This window comes from Strix uralensis, chromosome 7 (genome assembly GCF_047716275.1).
Source record: "Strix uralensis isolate ZFMK-TIS-50842 chromosome 7, bStrUra1, whole genome shotgun sequence".
In the NCBI taxonomy this organism is placed as follows: Eukaryota; Metazoa; Chordata; class Aves; order Strigiformes; family Strigidae; genus Strix; species Strix uralensis.
This window is the reverse complement of record NC_133978.1, coordinates 32,473,986-32,493,074: the sequence shown is the minus strand read 5'-3', so window position 1 is coordinate 32,493,074 and position 19,089 is coordinate 32,473,986. Positions and strand designations below refer to the sequence as shown.

Genomic DNA, 19,089 nt, shown 5'->3' with positions numbered 1-19,089 from the left:
AAAACTATGTTGTCTGAACTAGCCTAGTTTGTAGAGCTATTCTACAATTTCTGCTCTCCTTCCCAGTCCTACCTGAGGCGAGAGCTGCCTTGGCCATGGAGTGCCTTGATGCCAGCACCAGCAGAGATCACAGATGCACTGCAGCAAAGACTAACTGAAGTAAATAGGCAGATGTGTCAAGTTCACCAAAGGCTGGACAAAACTTCTCTGGATATTTCAGACTGAAATTTGATTTTGTTCTTGGATCAGGGCTGGTATGTTTCATGAATTGCACTAGTTTAGATTAGGTGGTGCAATGAGCAGATAATGTTTGTTCAGTGGAGAAGCATCTTTTGGGGGAAGCGTTATTGCTATTGTTCACTCTATTTTCCTGTTTCTTTTCCTTTTCCTCTAGTGCATGACAGCACTAGAGCAGTCTGTATAACACAGATCCTTAATACTAAACTACAGTATTTCCTAGGGAATACTACCTAATTATAGTCTATGCACAATAGCAATTTAATAAAATATATACGTTAAAAACCCCGAAGTCTACCATTCCTAGCCCCACTTCTGAACACCCATTATTGTCTCCTTCCAGCAGTAAGAAACGGGCATTTAATCTTACTTTTAACTTTCAGTCTTTAAATCAGTTTTAAATCCATGACAAGACTTTACATCCTACCCCATTGTTAGCAAGATTCCTTAATTGCCTCCTTTAAAAGACTTTATCCAACCCTTTTGAAAGTTTAAATAAATTATATCCACTGGTTCTCCTTTATCCATTATTTGTTAACTATTTCAAAGAAATCTGACAGGCTATAGAAATCGTGCTGATTTGTCCCCATCATATTATCCTCATCTAGGTCCTTTATAACTTGATCTTTAATCATTCTCTCAACCATCTTTCTTTATACTGAGGTGCCTCCCAGGTTTATAATTTCAGGGATCACCCATAACACCTTTTTAAAAGGAGGGGAACAATGTTGATCACCCTCCAATAAAACTTTTTTTTTTTTTTTTAAATAACACACCAGCACCATTTGTTATTTGTTCTGTTACCAGCCATGGTGATCTCTGACCTCTAGGCTTGATTACTACACCTAGATAAATTTAGGGACAAATTCAACAACTCTGAAAAATCTGCAACTGGTACAGACACCATCAGCCCACCTTAGCAGCCGGAGTTGTTGGGAGTACATCCCCACAGATTCTGCTTCCATCACTGGCTCTATGTGGAACTGAACTCAAGTGATGTCTCAATCCTGACATTCAATACCCTCACAGGACGGACCCATGCTTCCACTGAATGAGACAATCTCTTGTAACACTGAACTACGCCCTTCTCTGAGGATCTGCTGTAGGATCAGTCAGCAAAGATGAGGCTTGCAAAACACAAAAGACAGTTGTCTCAGAGGCTGGTGCAAGAGTAAAATTAACTTTTGCAAGAGAGGAAAGTAACAGCAATACTGCACCACTTTTCCAACAAACAGCAACATTTATTTCTTGAGTTTTAACTAATAATAGAAATAAGCATGAGACCTTTGTCAGACAATGGATGGGACAGCTAAATAAGGAAGTGAGATATGTATATTCTTATTTAAACTAAAATGCATAAGCCATGCAGACACTATTTTGACAAGAGAGTGAAACATAAAAACCTAGAGAGCTATTCTGCTTGAGTTTCCTCCAAACTCGTATCATTGCCATACAGATCCAATTATCTATTACAAATTAATTCTTCTAGTCCTTCCAGCACATTTTTTATCCCTTTGTCTCTGTCAGAACGCTGCTGTCACTACTTGCAAAGAAAACCAATGGAGGAGGTATTTCCCCATTGCCTAGTGATGCAAACAAATAATCTAGCTTTTCTACACTCTCCTGCTCATCAAGCTGAACTGGGTTTGACAACTGGAATGTATTAATTAAACCCTTGCACATTTAAGGGGAAAAGAGTCACTCTGCCAAATAAAATGGGACAATAATGAGGACAGCATAGGAGCATCTCTACTGAAAACTTGCCACGTTTCTAGACATGTATGCATTCATCCACTCACCTCCTCCCCCCTCCCCCAGGATCACCAGTTTGGTATGAAGTTCAGAAGCAAGTATAACAGCAAGCAGCAGAGGAGGTAAGTGGGTGCAGTGTGTATTTTTTAATTTCCCTTATCAATGACATGAAGAATTGGTTGTTTTTAAAAGGTTCATATATTATTTCTCCCACCATTCTTATGAAGGAAAAGCATAAAACTAAGAAAGAGGTACACACTGTGCCACGTAACCACTCAGAATCAAGGCCATTTTGATCTGCTGAGGAAAGGCAGAGATCTATCATCACATATGGGAATCTCAGCAACCCTCTTTTGGGCTTTACAAATTAATTCCACTATGGAGTGCCCCTTACTCTTGTAGAGTAGTATGGAACCGGGGAAAACAGTGCTTGAAGACTTGGCTTCTACAACAAACGGGCCTTGGTGCATGACAGGAGGAGAGAGAATACCCAAAACTCCCTTTCATTCATTCTAGCCCGTATGTCAGGACACCAGTTTGTAGCTGAAAACCAGCAAGCCCAGCTGCAGCAACAGCAGCACTGATGGCAGACGGTCACTTGGAGCGATCAGTGCTGTTGTCAGACGGCCGTAAGAAAAAGTCCTGTCACCACATCCTCTAAACAGCACTGTGGGGCTTTTCCAAGGATAGCCTGAAAGGGAGAGCAACACACCAAACACTTGGAAACAACTAATTGCTTGAGAGAGATTGTAAACTTAATAAGTAGGCCACACAGATCACATCTTTACCACCAACATGTTGAACCATTTATAAGAAAGTTTTGTAATTCTGCATAATTAAGTCTCTTAATAATGTAGATTTGAAGACTACAGAGCCAATGTACTTAAGGTTGATGTTATTTTAATTACATAGAAAAGACATGATTTGGGAAGAAGCCTTGCAGTTTATTACATTTACTTCTGTCAAATAACTTATAATTGTGTGCCAAGGTGCCTGAGAAAAGTATTGTGGGTTTTTTGCCTTTTTTAAACAGCTTATGCCACTCGAAAAGGATTACTTCCTTTGTAAGTTGCTGTTTCAACTGAAGGGTACCAATTAATTAAGCCATTTACATAAAACTGTCTTGGATCAGCTACCTACAAAGATAAAGGCTGAAATCTACCTTCTAATTGAACAAATAAAGTTTTAAGAATAAATACGTGTGGGTAATTATCTGTAATAATACAAATTAGGAAATTTAGCTGATAAAATGAGTATGTCAGAAATTAAGACTAAATTCTTATCATCCAAATTGAATAAGGAACAGTTTATCCCAAAAATATTCTTCTAATTTATCTTTCATTTATTGTCACATTACATATCCTTGTATCATTTGATGTCTTGCCATATCACATGATGCAAACTGAGAGAAGGTGGAAAGTGTCTATATTTCAAGGGATGTGCTTAGTCTGATTACATTTTTTATTTTCTTTTTTGGGTTGAGGGTGGACAGAAGAGAAAAGAAAACCCTCAGTTTTCACAAATAGTCATTATACACAGCAGGGAATGATAAATGACGTCATTTAGCAAAATAACCTGGGGTACTTTAACACACACAATCAAAAGTAAGCTGTTTATTTATCTAACTAACTGTGTGCAATTGATATGAGTTCACAGTACACTAATATATCAAGTAAAATAAGATATGTGTGTCTTTGTTGCAATAGTTTTAGCAGGAGAAACACATCTTAGAGCAAAATCATGGTCTCTAGCATTTAACTACAATCTATATTTTTTTTCCTCTATGCTTGAAAGAGTAAATTGTACAAAAACTTCTTATGCCAGTGAAGAAAGAGATCTACACTGGCGATTTGCATTGCTACAGCAGCACAGACAGACGGACCCCATGAAAAATAATTTTTATGTTCAACCTCTAGCACAGAAGGTGGTTTCTCATCCTCCACCTGTGTGGTGGTTCAGCTGATTAATGGTCTGACTGTGACAGCTGTTACACATGCAAAACTCGCACTGAAGCGAGTGGTGGGGTTTTTTGTCTGCATAATGATTCGAGGACACAATTCTGAGTCACATCACACATTCTGAGCCAGGTCTCTTCCTTTCCTAATTATTGCATTCTTTGCTAATGGATGGGATACATTTTCTTCCAACTTATCTCAACCAACTGTTCTTGACACACATAAATCAAGTTTATAATACTAAAAACTTAATCTAGAAAGGTTTCATATTAAAGCTTGCTATATCTGTTTCCAGGCAGAGATTCAGGATCTCAGAAGCAGCTGAGATTGTGCATTACATATGTTGTGCCTGTGCTTACCAAACCAGATCTTTAAGACTTATGAAAACATTTATGTATACAACTTGGAGTACTCAGTGGGAGTATGCATCTACATAACAATAAGTACAATTGTAAGTATTCACAAGATCAGGGCTCAAATCAGCAAGAGATTTCACACTGCAAACATCCCAATCTAAATTTTTACTTCTGACGTTCAGTCAGGATTACTGGGTTTCTACATCTGGAAACAGAGCTGAGAAGGTAAGCTCTTCAGGGCAGAGGATAGCCCTACTCCTAGGTTTATGCAGAGCCTCCAGGCTGTGGGCCACCCCTAGAAAATCCAAACAAATACCTGTCAATTAATCATTTAATACCATGTCTGTTGTCTGATCCTTGATTGCAGTACCTCAAAACTTTATAACATTTTGTAAAGTCATCTGAACTGAGTTACTGAACTAAACAAAATTGTCTTTTTACTTAAACTATACAGCAAACTTGTTCCCTGTGTACAATTCCACTCTCTCTAAGTCCACAGCTGAGTTGTTCTTGGACTTCAACAGAGCAACACTGGACTTGCACCGTCCCTTTGTGCTCTTGCCTGCTGGTCCTGCAAGATGCAAACCCAGTGCTCGAGTCCTCTCCCCATGGACCGATGGGATTTCCCAGCCGGAATAAACATTGGAGGCAGCTGCAAGGGATGGCACACAGCCTGGGCGAGGCTAAGTGGAACGTGTGTGCACGTGTTGTGCGTGGAAGGCGCGGGCTGTATAGTTAGGGAGGAGAGGCCAGTGCTGCAACAGCCTGAGAAGAAATGAGCTGCCAACGTCAACGGGTCACACGTCAGAGGAGCTCGGTGCATTAGTCAGTGACCAGGAACTGTAACAGGGAGCCGCTGGCTCTGCATCAACTCTCATACTAAATTACTTTCAGGAGCTTTTGTGTACCTGTTTTAGTGATTTTTTCAGCTCCAGTCTAAATATAACACTAGGTAAATGTGACAGGCATTTTATAGACAAAATAGGGTCTCTCTTGCCCTATTTTTATACATATATCCCAGAAACATTTCAAAAAAGGATATAAGAGAGAGAATTGCACATCTAACATCATAAGCAAAAATTAAACACCTTTAGAGATACACCTTTGCACAAGCGTGCACACATATAAACCAAATCATACATGCACAGATGTAAGTGCACAACAGAAAATACTATTCACAAATGTACATAATGGAAAAGAGGACATGTCACTTCTTGATCCAATCTTTACCACTAATCTAAAATTATCAGTAAAATATGACTTAAAGACCTAAAACAATACAAGGCAAAACTTGTTTTCTTTTCTGTTTCTTTCAAAGTCTGTTTCAGAAAATCCCTTTACATTTTATAGCTTTTCACAAAATTGAAAGAGTGAGTGTCACCCAGGTAGGTTTACTGATCGCTTAACAAATATGACATAGGCTCTCTGCCTCTGTGAGAGTGCACTATCACATACTAGAAAGCAACACTTTCATTTTATGTTCAGCAAGTAAGGTATGATGAGTACAGTCATTGCAATGAGAACCCATAAATGCATTGTGCATGGTCATTTCATGACAATGGAAATAGACAGCACAAATACCATTCACATTACAAATAACACAACACACACAATACCATCCTCCCACACTTCTCCATCCACCCTGCCTCACAGCCAGTGGTGCTAACATGATTAGTAAAACACAATTTGGTCCATAAGAATCTGCTTTAATTTCACCAGGAAGCTCATCTTTCCTCCTCCTCCTCCAACTCTGGTTCTAGAAAATGGGACCACTTTGAAAAATGCTTAAGGATACTTCACCTATAGAAGATGCCATGCTGAATAAGCCTCTACATTGCTTCACCGTACATGTGTCAAAAGTGAAATTTCTTCTGCCACTAACAGCAAGTGTCTTCTAGACAAGACAATCCTAGCCTGGGGAGTTATTCAAAGGGTAAATGTCATCTGTGTTTGAAAAGAAGGTTTACCCTTAGCAGAAATACTAAAAAGTTCTCTTTTGCAGGAACAAACTAATTTCTAATCCCAAGATTGATTTGAACATGAGAACTCTAACAAAGCTGTTGAGGTTTTAACTTTACACCAAAAAGTTAAGACCACGACTGCATACATGTAAAGCTCTCTCCAGAATGGTTCATTTCTTGGAAGTCTGTCTAGAAGCTGGTCATAAGTAAACAATTCGGTTTTAAGGGCACTTCTGTTTCGTGGCTCCTGGATCTTTATCTAGATATATTTATTGAGCTATAAGAAGGAGATGGTCTTATGAAAGAAAGATCAGTATCTCTGAATTGCTCATCCCATTGCTGCTGTTTTCTGTGATGCAACAACCTTTGGCATATATACTTGAAACTATGCCACACTTGTCTCCTTTAGTTGATGTAATGGTAATGAAAGTTTTCTGGTTAATGTATCTGGAAGTTGATTTCATTTGTACTCATGGAACAGGTAGACAGTAGTTAAAAAGTTGCCCTATTGCCTTTACATAAAAATGAGTTTGAGAAATCAATTCTAGAAATTAAATTATAATTCAGTTTCTACTTCTACTTTGCCCCAGATGACTTAGACATTACCTCATTGACAAGGATCAGAAAGAAACCACTGTTTCAACTTGCCAAGCCCGTGGCTAGAAGTGACATTCTGAGTCTGATCTTAAGTAACGATCCCAAAGTAAAAGGCTATATAACTAATTACTAATCCCTTGAGCTGCCTAGGCTATAGATGGCACCATCATACACTATTTATTTATTTGGATGAAATTCTGTATTAAAATATTTCAGCAGGACTACAGTGACCTGGCAAGATACTAGAGGGATGGATGACTTAGATAAGCCACAGATCAGACAGATATTCTTAGCAAGTGTATGACTCTCAAAATGTTAAAGCATATGAAGCTACTTATCAAAAAGCAAAACTTACCACAGATTTTCCTTCTGATTTTTTTAACTTTAAGAACAGCATATAAAGAAACAATATTGCAAAGTCTTAATTTTTCATCAGCTAGCTCTATTCGTAATAATTCCTATATTTTATTCTCTGCAGATGCCAAAGATAAAATAGAAACATAATTAAACGCAAAGCAAGACGGAGATGTCCTAAACCTAAATGTGTCTAAGATAACCTAGTTTTTGGAATCTAAACAAACCTCTCTTTAAACATTTCTTCTGCAGTGTGCCTTACTTGGAAACATCTTCATTTCCATGTGAAAATCACAAAATTGAATCCCTGACACCAATGCAACTAAGACCTCAAGAGCTTTTCTTCCTTCAAATGTACAATCATTTCTCACTAGCTGACACTAGCTGTTGACCTGTGTGATTTGTTATCTTTGACATAAAGTACACAAAAAGCTTTAGAAATTCCACATACAAGACCATCTGGTTAGTGTTACCCCACTTATTCCACTCTTTTTCCAAGAAATGTTTGAACCAGAAGTATACGAAACACTAATAATAAGTAGAATGCTCAATAAATGTTAATGACTAACTATAACTTATCACATTTTTCATTCTAAATTCCTCATGGAAGCAATCCATTTGTTTTCAGAAATCTTCACCATTAAAGAATTTTCTCACTGGCCTGAAGAACTGATATTTTTCCTTTTCATAATACTTGCCAGTTATGTGCATCTAGAATTCAAACATGGGGAGTTAAATTGGTATACATTTTACTTCTGTATCGCTCACAGATGCTTAAGTCCTGTGATAGGACTATGTCTCCATTGCTTAATGTGTTGAATAGGGAAAGTATGTGCTGGCTTTCAAGTACATGGCAAACAATATTCTGTCCAGAGGTGCACAGGGTAATTTTCTGACCTTCAAACATGGCAATGATTGGGAATCCATTTTCTCATCCTACAAGAATTTTCCAAGCCCACCATCAGCTTGCAAACCAATTGTTTTTATATGATAAACCAGGGAAGAAATGGGCACATACTTGTCCCAGTCCAGAAAAGGCAACAGCTCCATAATTACTGCGGTCCCCTGTGATCTGAAAAATCAAGATCATGTTCCCTAATTCAAACTGAAGACTAACAATTCACACATCATCTAAATCTTCTATCTATTTACTCTTCCAGGGAAGGCCTTTCTGTTTCTCCTACTGTAATTATTAATTTTCAAATTCAAGTTATTCATAGCAGTAGACATTTGAATCCACTCCCCACAGCTTCCCTAGACACAGCCTGTGGCTGTGACTATTTGGATGGACGAGAAAAGGGCAATGGACACTAGATCTGTATATTGCTCTTTCTCTCTCCTTTTGACCAGAAACTCTAATTTTGTCAAATGTAGTAGGAAAGGGAACAACATCAGTGCTGTATGGTTGATTTTCTTAGGGAGTCTAAAAAAATCTCTCCCTATCAACCCTGAAGTGCTACCATGCTCATCTGTGCATGTGGGTATATCAGATAACATCCGCAGGACTCAGGACTTTCCAAAAACGAGAATTGGAGATTGGGCATATCATCTCTCAAACCCACTGCTCACACCGGACTGGAAGCCATAATATTTCACTGCCACTAATGTGGGGAAACTGCTGTGTCCCAACTCAGCTTTTTATTCTAGCAGCTAGCAATTGCCTCTCAAGCTTTTGAGCTCCCCCCAGACTCTTTATTTCAGTCTGAAAAGTATAGTTGAGGCTCTTGTCAGAGAGTGATGCCACTTGGCATATCAGTCAACACCTGGAGTATGATGGCTATTGCAGGACAAGTGAGTTTTGAGAGCCTAGTTACCCTCCAATGCATTGATAGGCTTCCAGTGACTGACTGAGTCAGGGATGGGCCTGGAGTTTTTGTGCCACTGCAGTATGTTGAATAAAACATATTTTAGATTGACTCCCTTGCATTTATGTGCATAATAGAAATGTATATAACATACATTCAGGGGTGAAATATATTCTAGGACTGCAACCATGTTCATCATGTCAGTGAACATTTTATAATCTATTTTCATATTTGCAACAAAACAAAGTGCTAGATTCCCGAACCAACAGTAACCCTTCCTGAGTCTACACATATAGCAAGAGCAAAGTGGGAACACGATGGTGCATAGCTTGAGAAAATTTTAAGAAACTGAATCTCCTTTCATATCATCTCAGGTTCATCCTTTCAAACACTATTATAAATTAAGAGCTATAATGAATTTTGTCATGGCTGGGGGTTTGGTTTGAAGCAACAATACTACATTTGATTCAAGAATAATCTATTGCGACCTATAATACCAGTGTGCCAGCTTTTTTAAATTAACTGACCACAGCTAGCAAACAGCTATTAACATGGTGACTGTTTGGGGATACAAAGATATGCAGTGTCTGTGCTGCTGAACCACAAAGTATTTTTAAAAGAAGAAAAAATTAAAGAGGACGGCCTCCCCCTCCCCAACTGGTCACTAAGACAATGAACTTATTCAATCTTTACAATCCTTTGTGCTTCTTTATAGGAATATTCCACCAATTTCCAAAATTATAGCTGGTGGTTGGCTTAATATGATTTGTGCACTACACAAATGACAGTGTTCACAACAGGGCTAAGCATTATATTAAATCAGTGATTAGTGCACCCTTGTATATATGTCACACGTCAAAACCATCATACAGCTTTGCAACTGATTATAAAATCCTCTGTAAGTATGTACAGTAATAAGGCCACCCTGGCATTGAAACATCCCAGCACAGTTTACTATTCACTGTTAAATTCATCCATTCAGCAGCACTGACACCAACCTTTTCTATTTTCTCTTGCTAACAAACTGCAGATGTGTCTTCTGTGCAGGAGGCAAAAACAAAAGACTTAAGGAATGACCTTCAACATAGCAATATGGATACGAGTTGGCAATGGCCATGTGAGCAGTAGTGCTGGCTGTGCCCTTCCCAAGAAGGATGGATGCACCAGTATACCCCACTGGTCTCCAGTGGCACAGAGGACAGAAGTGTTGAGGTCAAGCTAAATCCTGGCTCTCCAATCCAGGACAGAATTATGCTGCTATTGCACTAACAGGCCGGTTCAGATCATCTGTTCTTGCCTTTCCATCAACAACAGATGGTTCATATAAGAATACAGTATACCCTCAGTTATGGGTTTTTTTCAGATTTTGAGGAATATGGTTGCCTAAGGACAGATATGTGCTTTGCTATAAGACTGCCTGGTAGTAAACACCCTTTTAAAAAAAGTCAGTAATTTTTTTCAGAAGCGAATAATGAAAACTGCACATCTGAGGACATAACAAAACCAGTGTTTTTAACAGACTGAGAAATCTGTAAAGCTGAATTTTAAATTATTATGACAAATCAACAAAGCAATGAGTCCATTCTTGTAATAACTTGAAAAATTAAAACAAAGAGACCAGTGACTTTTTGCTTCCAGAAACAAAGTATACTTTTGACCTATTTCCTTATAATAAAGAACAAGAAAATTCTTCTGGCTCAGGCAATATAACTGTTCACCTCAAAGGTAGATGCCAGGCTTAGAAAATTTCTAGTTATAATTCCTGAGTTTCAGAAAGCAACTGTGAGGAGTTGGTTATGATGGGGATGCATACAAAGCCATTGTTACAATGTACCTCTTCCTTCTGCTTATTGAAAGAGCAGCTTTGGAAAAGCTTGAAGAATATTTTTGATATTGGCATTTTCTTTGCTCATCACTTTGACCATTGTTACTCCTCTTTGCTGTGGTTTCCCTTTTTCTGTTATATAAACATAATCTACTTGCTTCTTCTTTCAAAGCATTCTCAGCCTAATCCCCTCCCAACCTATTCTCATTCATTTATTCCAGAGGGGAGAGCTCCCACCTCCAGTTAGCCCCTGACAGTAGGCTCCATCACCCATTTGTTACCTTTTCAAGCAAGGATCTTTGTGCTTTCTCCCCTGCTGCCCCCATGCTTGGGTAGAGCTCCTTGTTCATGTCCACAAAGCTGCCTCGTTATCCTCCTTCAAATCCCCTCTCAAGCCTCCTCTTAACTCTGATGCCAGAAAAAAAGCTTGACAATGGCTGTGCTGCTGCAATATTGAGTCCACTACCTATGAAGCTGACCTTCTTATTCACTCCTTGTGCTTCCCCACCTGCTCATATCCACCTGTTGTCTCCTGTCGTTGGGTTTAAAAGTTATCACAGGAGAAAGGGCTAAATCAGCTTGAATTACTCTGCATTTGCTGAGAATGCATATTCCTGTTAGCTGACATGAGGCAACTTGTTACCCTGAGAAAATATCTGTATATGCCTCGGCCATCTGGATGTAAATTCTCTGGAGGGGGCAACTCTTTGCTCTATTATTTGTACACTGCCTAATGGTCCTGGTCCTAACTATTTCATAGCACAAAAAAATTGCTGGAGATATAATAAGGATTATGTGTGCTTTTCTAGACACTTAGTTGCATGTGTTACCATAGCTTGAGAGCCTGAGTACATGGACAGAAGACAGAAAGTTTACTGAACAGTTGAATGAAATACGGGTCAGACTCTCGAGAGTACTGAACATACAGCCCATATTTAAATATGACTAATACACAGGCAAAATTCTGGTCTAATAAATATTTAGCAAGTTGGGTGATAGACATACAGAGCTACAAACTACCTGGTTACCCATCCATTAATACAGTTACCATGAGTTAAAAAAGCACAGCTTTAATAGCAACATCATCTAACTATCAGGTTGCTATTTCCACTGCCTCCTCTCCCACCCTTGTTGGACAAATAATAGAGCAGCATCATTCAGTCTAAACAGCTTCATAGGCAGGATTAAAACTTTTAGCTACTGTGAAATTATCTTATTTACAAAGCTAGGTTTTATTTTACAGATGAAATGGTTTTTGAATGCTGCTAACAGAAGTGGGTTGGTGCTGTACAGGACAGGAAAGATGACTTCTGAGTCGGGAAATAAAGTCTCTGAATTATTCAAAGTACAGGAAAGACATCTTTGACTGAAACAATCAACCCAATTTGCAATCTGCCATTTAGTTAAAAAAGAAAAAAGAAGGTATTTTTACTCTAAAAGTAAATATGCAGAATTCAAAAGCAAAACTCTCAACCTTTAACTTTGTGCTTGCTCATTGTCTGAGGGTGAGGCTTGAATTAGCCCTTGCCTAAAAATCCCATTTAGGAAAGTGTGGGATCAGTTTCTTCATTTAAAAAAAACCAAACACTTTTACAAGTGGAAAAAATCCCACAGAGGCTGCAGGGTAATGTTTTTCATTAACCGGAACGTACATTTTCAGAAGTAAAGCTGCATGCTTTTTTCTGGCAATAATTAACAAATTATTGTATATCGTTTTTTTAAAATTACTCCCCAAATAATGACTTTTCTGTTTCTTTACACCAATGAATATTGCCAACCTGTTTGTTTTTAAGAACAAAGAGAGAAGTCCAAAGCCCATTGCTGCAAGCCATATTTCCAATCCCTATCTTCTGCGTAGTTTTGAACTATAAAAAAGAAAATCTTTTTTCTAAACTTAATATAGAAAAATTAGCATGACCAAAACAGTTTCAAACCCCAATCTTCAAATGAAAGTGCAAAATGAATTTGAAACTGCAAATGAAGTAACATTTGTTTTAGTAAACAGCAATTTGTACAGATAAGGTTATTTACACAAGAGCTCACATTTTTTCCATCTGTATTATTTGACAAGATGGATCCAAAATTCGAGAAAAGTAAAATTGAATAAACAAGGGTATCGTATATTTAAAAATAAATTTATTTTATTACTCCACCTAATACTAAATCAGCACAATGCAACTGCCATTTTAAGGAAGTCTTACAAAGTTTGAATGAGCAAGTGTACTTCATTACAAAAGATAAAAGTTTCTTCTTCCCTACAGTGAATACAGGTAATTTCAGAAGCTGTAGCTTATAATTATTCACTGCTGAAAGGCTTTTAAAAGGTCCATATTGAAAACAGTGACCCCCAGCTTCCCCTCAGAATGAATGGAGGTAAAAATTGTCATTTTGCTGGAATGCTGGTTGATAACTGTTAGGCAAAACATGCATTTCTTCATTACAGTGCGGTCTGCAGGTTCATTTAAATAACAATATCATCCAGCATAAAAGTCACAAAAGAATTATCTGGCAATTTCAATATGTTGAAATGTATTATTAGTGCTAACAATGAGCACCTCGAGTAAATAAATGAATGTCTTTTATTGGCAGCATTACTTCCGATTATTTAGCTTTATGGAATATCAAACTTTATAATTCAACGCCTTGGTCAAGAGTGGTTGCTTGTGTAACTTTTGAACTAGAATTGACATTTTTATATGTCTCTTCAATTTCCTCTTCCTTTCGCCACCGTTCCCAAGAAAGTAAAAAAAAAATACATTGTCCAAGCACAGGGAGCACTATTGTGTCCTTTTGTAAGATATTTAAAGAGCCACCTTCATACTGTCATTATTTTTCATAACAAAATAAACCCCAAATCTGGAAATTAGATTTTTTTGTGAAAGATATCAGCCAGTATTTATAAGTTATATCAACAGTATACAAAGTGCATCAACAGTCTTTTCTCACCTTCAAATCTCACAGAAAAAATTAACATTTTAGAATCTTATTGTTACAGGAATATCATGTCTATCTCAAGAGGTCCCAACCCAATTCATTACCATTAAGGTACAAATTACAGCACAAGAGGTATACAGCCTCTGGTCTTGATATGGTGTCCAAAAAACACACGATGACTGCAAGTGCTCTCTTAGAAAGTGTTCCCACTGCGTGTCTTCGAATGGCTTCGGGAGGAGGGGCTGTGCTGGTTATCAGAGATCTCACTGCACTTGACTTTCCCAACTGCTTCTGCAGTTTTCAGGGTGGAAACTCAGCCTGGGTCCCTCACTCCCACATACACAGGGCTCATCCACACTCCAGACATTTTTTCCCCCCCCACTGTTAGTAATCCAACCAGAACCAGTGTGGTACCCAGACATGACAAGCTCCGATGTGGTCCCTAACAATGTGGGTGACCTGTGATTTGATCACGGCCATGAATGGGCCTGTGACACTGACTGCAGAGCTCTTGCACAGCTCTTCATTCTGGTGATGCTCTGAGGGCTCTGCCACAAATTTCCCTGAGCTGCCTTTCAGATTCACTGTCCTCCTCTGCCATGCCAGTCCTTGGTCACTTCCCCTTGGCATGACATTTCTGTCCCTGTGGCAGAGCTGATGCCACAGAACGGTTGGCTCGGTACAGTGTTTGGCTGTTCAGCTTATATCTCCAACAAAGGTTAAATTTAAAGTCTTTGCACTGTCACTCCTTCACACCCAAGATATCCACTTAAGAGAATACCCAAATATAAATCACCTCACATGAAAATGGCAGATTCATATGAGCCTAAAGAAAGAAAAACTTTTCCCAAAAGACAACGAATACAACCAAGTCGTACAGCATGACTCAGGCAAGCATATTTATACTATTAACACAAAGATGATCCTAGAAATGGATGGAGACTGCTGGGAGATGCTGAACCAGACAGCAGCTTTAAAACACAGATATACTAAAATGATCTTTTCTTTTCTACCAGTGTAGCAAGGATGCAGTTTGTAATTCAGGAAGACAAAATGTACTTGTTTTCATACATCTGCAGGTAAAGAGAAATGCAGTTTAACGTTAGCTATACTGCTTCCGTGACAATACATGGCCTGGTACAGTATCAACCTCAAATGATTGCAGAGTTTATAATGACTAATAAGATAGAAGTCAGTCTTGTAATTAAGACAGCATATGATGACACTAAGCTGTGTAGTGCAGTTGACATGCTTGAGAGGTGGGCCCATGTGAACGTCATGAAGTTCAACAAGGCCACCAAGCGCAAGGTCCTGCACATGGGTCAAGGCAATTCCATGCACAAATACAGGCTGGGTGATGAGTGAATTGTGAGCAGCCCTGCAGAGAAGGAGTTGGGGGTATTAGTGGATGGAAAACTGAATATGAGGCAGCAATGTGTGGTCGCAGCCTAGAAAGTCAACCATATCCTGGACTGCATCAAAAGAAGGGTGGCCAGCAGGTCAAGGGAGGTGATTCTCCCCCTCTACTTCGCTCCCTTAAGACCCCACCTGCAGTACTGGGGCCCCCAACATAAGAACATGGACCTCCTTGAGCACGTTCAGAGGAGACCACAAAGATGTTCAGGGGGCTGGAGCACCTCCCCTATGAGGACAGGCTGAGAGAGTTGGGATTGTTCAGCCTGGAGAAAACAATGTTCCAGGGAGACCTTATAGCAGCCTTCCAGTACTTAAAGGGCGCCTGCAGGAAAGATGGGGAGGGACTCTTTTTATCAGGGACTGTAGGGATAGGACGAGGGGTAATGGTTTTAAACTGTAAGAGGGTAGATTTAGATTAGATAGAAGGAAGAAGTTCTCTACTAGGGTGGTGAGGCACTGGCACAGGTTGCCCAGAGAGGCTGTGGCTGCCCCCTCCCTGGAAGGGTTCAAGGCCAGGTTGGACGGGGCTTTGAGCAACCTGGTCTAGTGGAAGGTGTCCCTGCCCATGGCAGGGGGTTGGAACTGGATGATCTTTAAGGTCCCTTCCAACCCAAACCATTCTACGATTTTATATTCGGATACGGGAAATCAAGGTTCAGTTCTCAATGTTGGAATGCATTCTCTGCATCACCTTTGGCAAGCTACAATCTGTACATCTGGACTGTAGAGCAGAGAAAATACCACTCCTTTCTCCTGTTCTTTGTCTTGACAATCAAGATTATTAACTCATCAGTGCAGAGGATTTCTCTTAATTTGTGTTTATATGACAATTGTACAACATGGCCCTAATTTCAGATGGAGACTATGCACCACTATACTTCTAAATAAAACCTGGCTAGATTTCTTCAAGTCCACAGAGCCAAATTACAGAAATTAATTTAAACAAATTGAGAAGGGCTTGTATATGGGAAGATATAAAGGGACTGATCATGTGGTTAGCAAGGGGGAGTTTCTTGTGCTGTTAATCCAATTCCAGGGTGACTGCTGGGAATCTTTACTCAGTAAAGCCTTTAATTATGAAGAGAGTGTACACAGTACTGCTGAGGACAAAAACAATGAACAAGTGTCATGGTTAAGATATCTTTGCTTTTATAATTGGCTCATTTCAAATGTCTAATAGAGAAGTCTACAAACTCAGAACCACTGGATCAGAAGCACTATATTGTTTCTATATGATAGGTCAATGCCATCAACATCCTGTAGCTAAAAGGGTATGTTCATCTGTGAAAGTATTTATAAAAATTACGTGAGTGCTGCAAGGAGTAGATAGCAATGAATAGTAGTAGCCTGTGACGTCTTGAACATGTGATACTGAAAACCCAAAAAGCAATTTGGCACTTTCAAATACTGGCACTAAATACGGCCGAGTAATGTGTTTCTACAGCTCTCATTCTACACATGTGTGATCTCACTCTCAGGTCTATAGCCAAATACAAGAAAAGAAATAAGGGGGAGCTGCAGAAACATGTGAGAAAGAAATACTAAATAGTAGACCATTCTCCTACCCCTTGCTATGTGGCACAGAGACAATGTCAGCAATGGAAATTCTGCTGCAGGCAGCCAAAAATTCAAAGAGAAGAAGAATCCAAGTAGCAACAGCCCTGCACAGCTCAAGAAGATCCTACAGCCAGACTTACAGCCTGTCTTAGGTTCCCTGCACAGACAGGTCTGATCGAGCATGCCATCTTTTTTCTTTCCTTTTTCTGTAAGCATAAAAATGGTTCATTGCTCCTGACTTCAGCATATTTTTGATCTAATGTGCAAACTCCAGGCAGTCCCACACTAGAGATCGATATCATCCAAATACTGCAAAGGATTCTGATAAAGTATTAACTTAGTGCTCTGACCAGTTATTAATGGAAGCTTTCTCAGTTATTACAACCATCATGTCAAAACTCGAGCCAAAGGAATTTACCCAGGCTCTGTCCAAGGAATATGACACAGGAATGTAATACACATATTGCAAAGATTTAACGTATGTGATGACTGCTAGGCAAACTATGTTTTTATTGTCCAAGAAACAATGGCATATCCAAACCCAGTATAAGTAAAGAGTGCATAATGATGTTAGATCATTGTACTATGAGGGAAACACAGAAGAAAAATTTGTTGCAAATTTTGCCTCTCTGTGAACGAAGTAAATTGATACAGAGGACAAGCAGAACATCAGGAATCAAATTGCTTTTGGGAAGAGGGGGGGGGCGGGGCTGGCATTTTTCTACTGGCAGTAATTTTCTAATGAACTGTTGACAATCACAGATGTTCTTACACCTCAAACAGCTGACGTTCTCAAAAATTCACCATGTGGCCAAGTGTGAAATTTTAACTGGCTTTTACCTGCCTTTGCGGTTCTGACTACTCAGAGTAAGCCAGTGGTTTACATTTTTGCTGTTGCTAGTTGCTGGCTAAATAAAATAATTTTCACACAGGAGTAATGGTAGCTTGGCTTTGCCCTGTTGGGTAGGTAAACACCACAATTTAAAACCAGAAGTAAAGCACACATGGAACAACAAAAAAGGCATCTTGTAAATAGAAACAATAAAGGCAAGCAAATTTCCTTGAAAAGAGATACCATTTTTCACCTAGTTCTTTAGGAGCATCATTAAAATGTGTACAAAATCACCAGTTTTCCACAGCCCTCTCCCTTTCTTGGTCACTAAAAAAGCCAATTAAAAATGGATTTGTAACCAATCTCCAAGTCATTAAATTTTTGCAGCAGCAATGATACAAGATTTAAGATAATAAAACCACATTAAGAATTAAAAACATGGGACCTGCTATGAGACAATCACAATTACCCATTTCTCCAAGTTACAGGGATCCTCCAGTCTTTGTGATTGCAAATGAGCATTTACTGAGAAAGCTACTAGAACGGGATGTAAAAGGGTGTTTATAGTCACTAGTCTGGTTTGATTTCCTAAAACAAATTAGAGTATATTCAGAATTACCCTAGATTACATAAGAAGGCAATCTAGATGAGTCTAAGAAATCCATTGGAGACTATTACTTTTACCTAGCTGCATCCTCTAATCCAAGGATGGAATAACTGCCATACATCTTCCCCCCACCACTTGAGGGCCTCCAAATGTCTTAGTTATTTTCCCATGACAGGCTGTGCCATCTGATTTTGATAGAAAACAAAAATTGAACTTTTACATGGAACTTTTTAGAGGCTGTTTTATATGGGAACTATTCCAGCTTAAACAGTTTTCTTTAACAAACGCTATTCTTGTTCTCTTATGCTAAAAGAATAGCAGTACACATAAACTGGCAACTCTTGAATCTTCTCTCTCAAATAAGGTGTTTCTGAATGTGATGACAACACCTGAAACATTCTGTCTTTTTATGACCTAGCAAAATGGGTGGTATTCTAAAAATGTGTTTATTTTTAAATGATATGTATTTGATAGTTTGACTTATTTTTAATCATCTAATATAGAAGTGATGTGTTAATAATGACAACAGAAGTACCTGAATATATCTTTCATTTACAGATTTTAAATCTAAGATTTCCCATTACTTTGTGAGAATTGTCACCTTGACTTCAAAAACCGGGAAAAAAAAATAGCAGAAAACACATTTCATATAGTGAAGAGAGAGAAAAAAGTCCAGCCAGATTACATATTCCAGTCTGGTGTTTTATTGCTAGATGGCACAATCCAGTTCTCTGTTGCCAATTAATGCATATAAAAAGTAAAACAAAGAAATTAACTATAACTGGTACTTTAGAACAGCGGTTTGCACGTCACAGTCCCAGTAACAATTCTTTTGATGACTTCTACTATGTATTACCAGTGTGTATTACTTTTAATCTTGCAGATTAAACTGCAACAGACT

At 38.7% G+C, this 19,089-nt stretch overlaps 1 protein-coding gene across 5 annotated transcripts in view; it reads right to left on the bottom strand.

Moving 5' to 3' along the window:
* Nucleotides 1-19,089, bottom strand: part of VTI1A (vesicle transport through interaction with t-SNAREs 1A) — a 277,532-nt gene that overhangs the window by 47,828 nt on the left and 210,615 nt on the right. The window contains exon 9 of one of the 5 annotated variants that reach the window (XM_074875295.1): nucleotides 4,474-4,595. The exons of the other annotated variants lie outside the window; for them this stretch is intronic. Coding sequence (XP_074731396.1) covers nucleotides 4,565-4,595 — 31 coding nt within the window. The 3' untranslated portion in view covers nucleotides 4,474-4,564. Of the gene's footprint in view, nucleotides 1-4,473; nucleotides 4,596-19,089 lie in introns of those variants that run through there. 5 annotated transcript variants of the gene reach the window in all.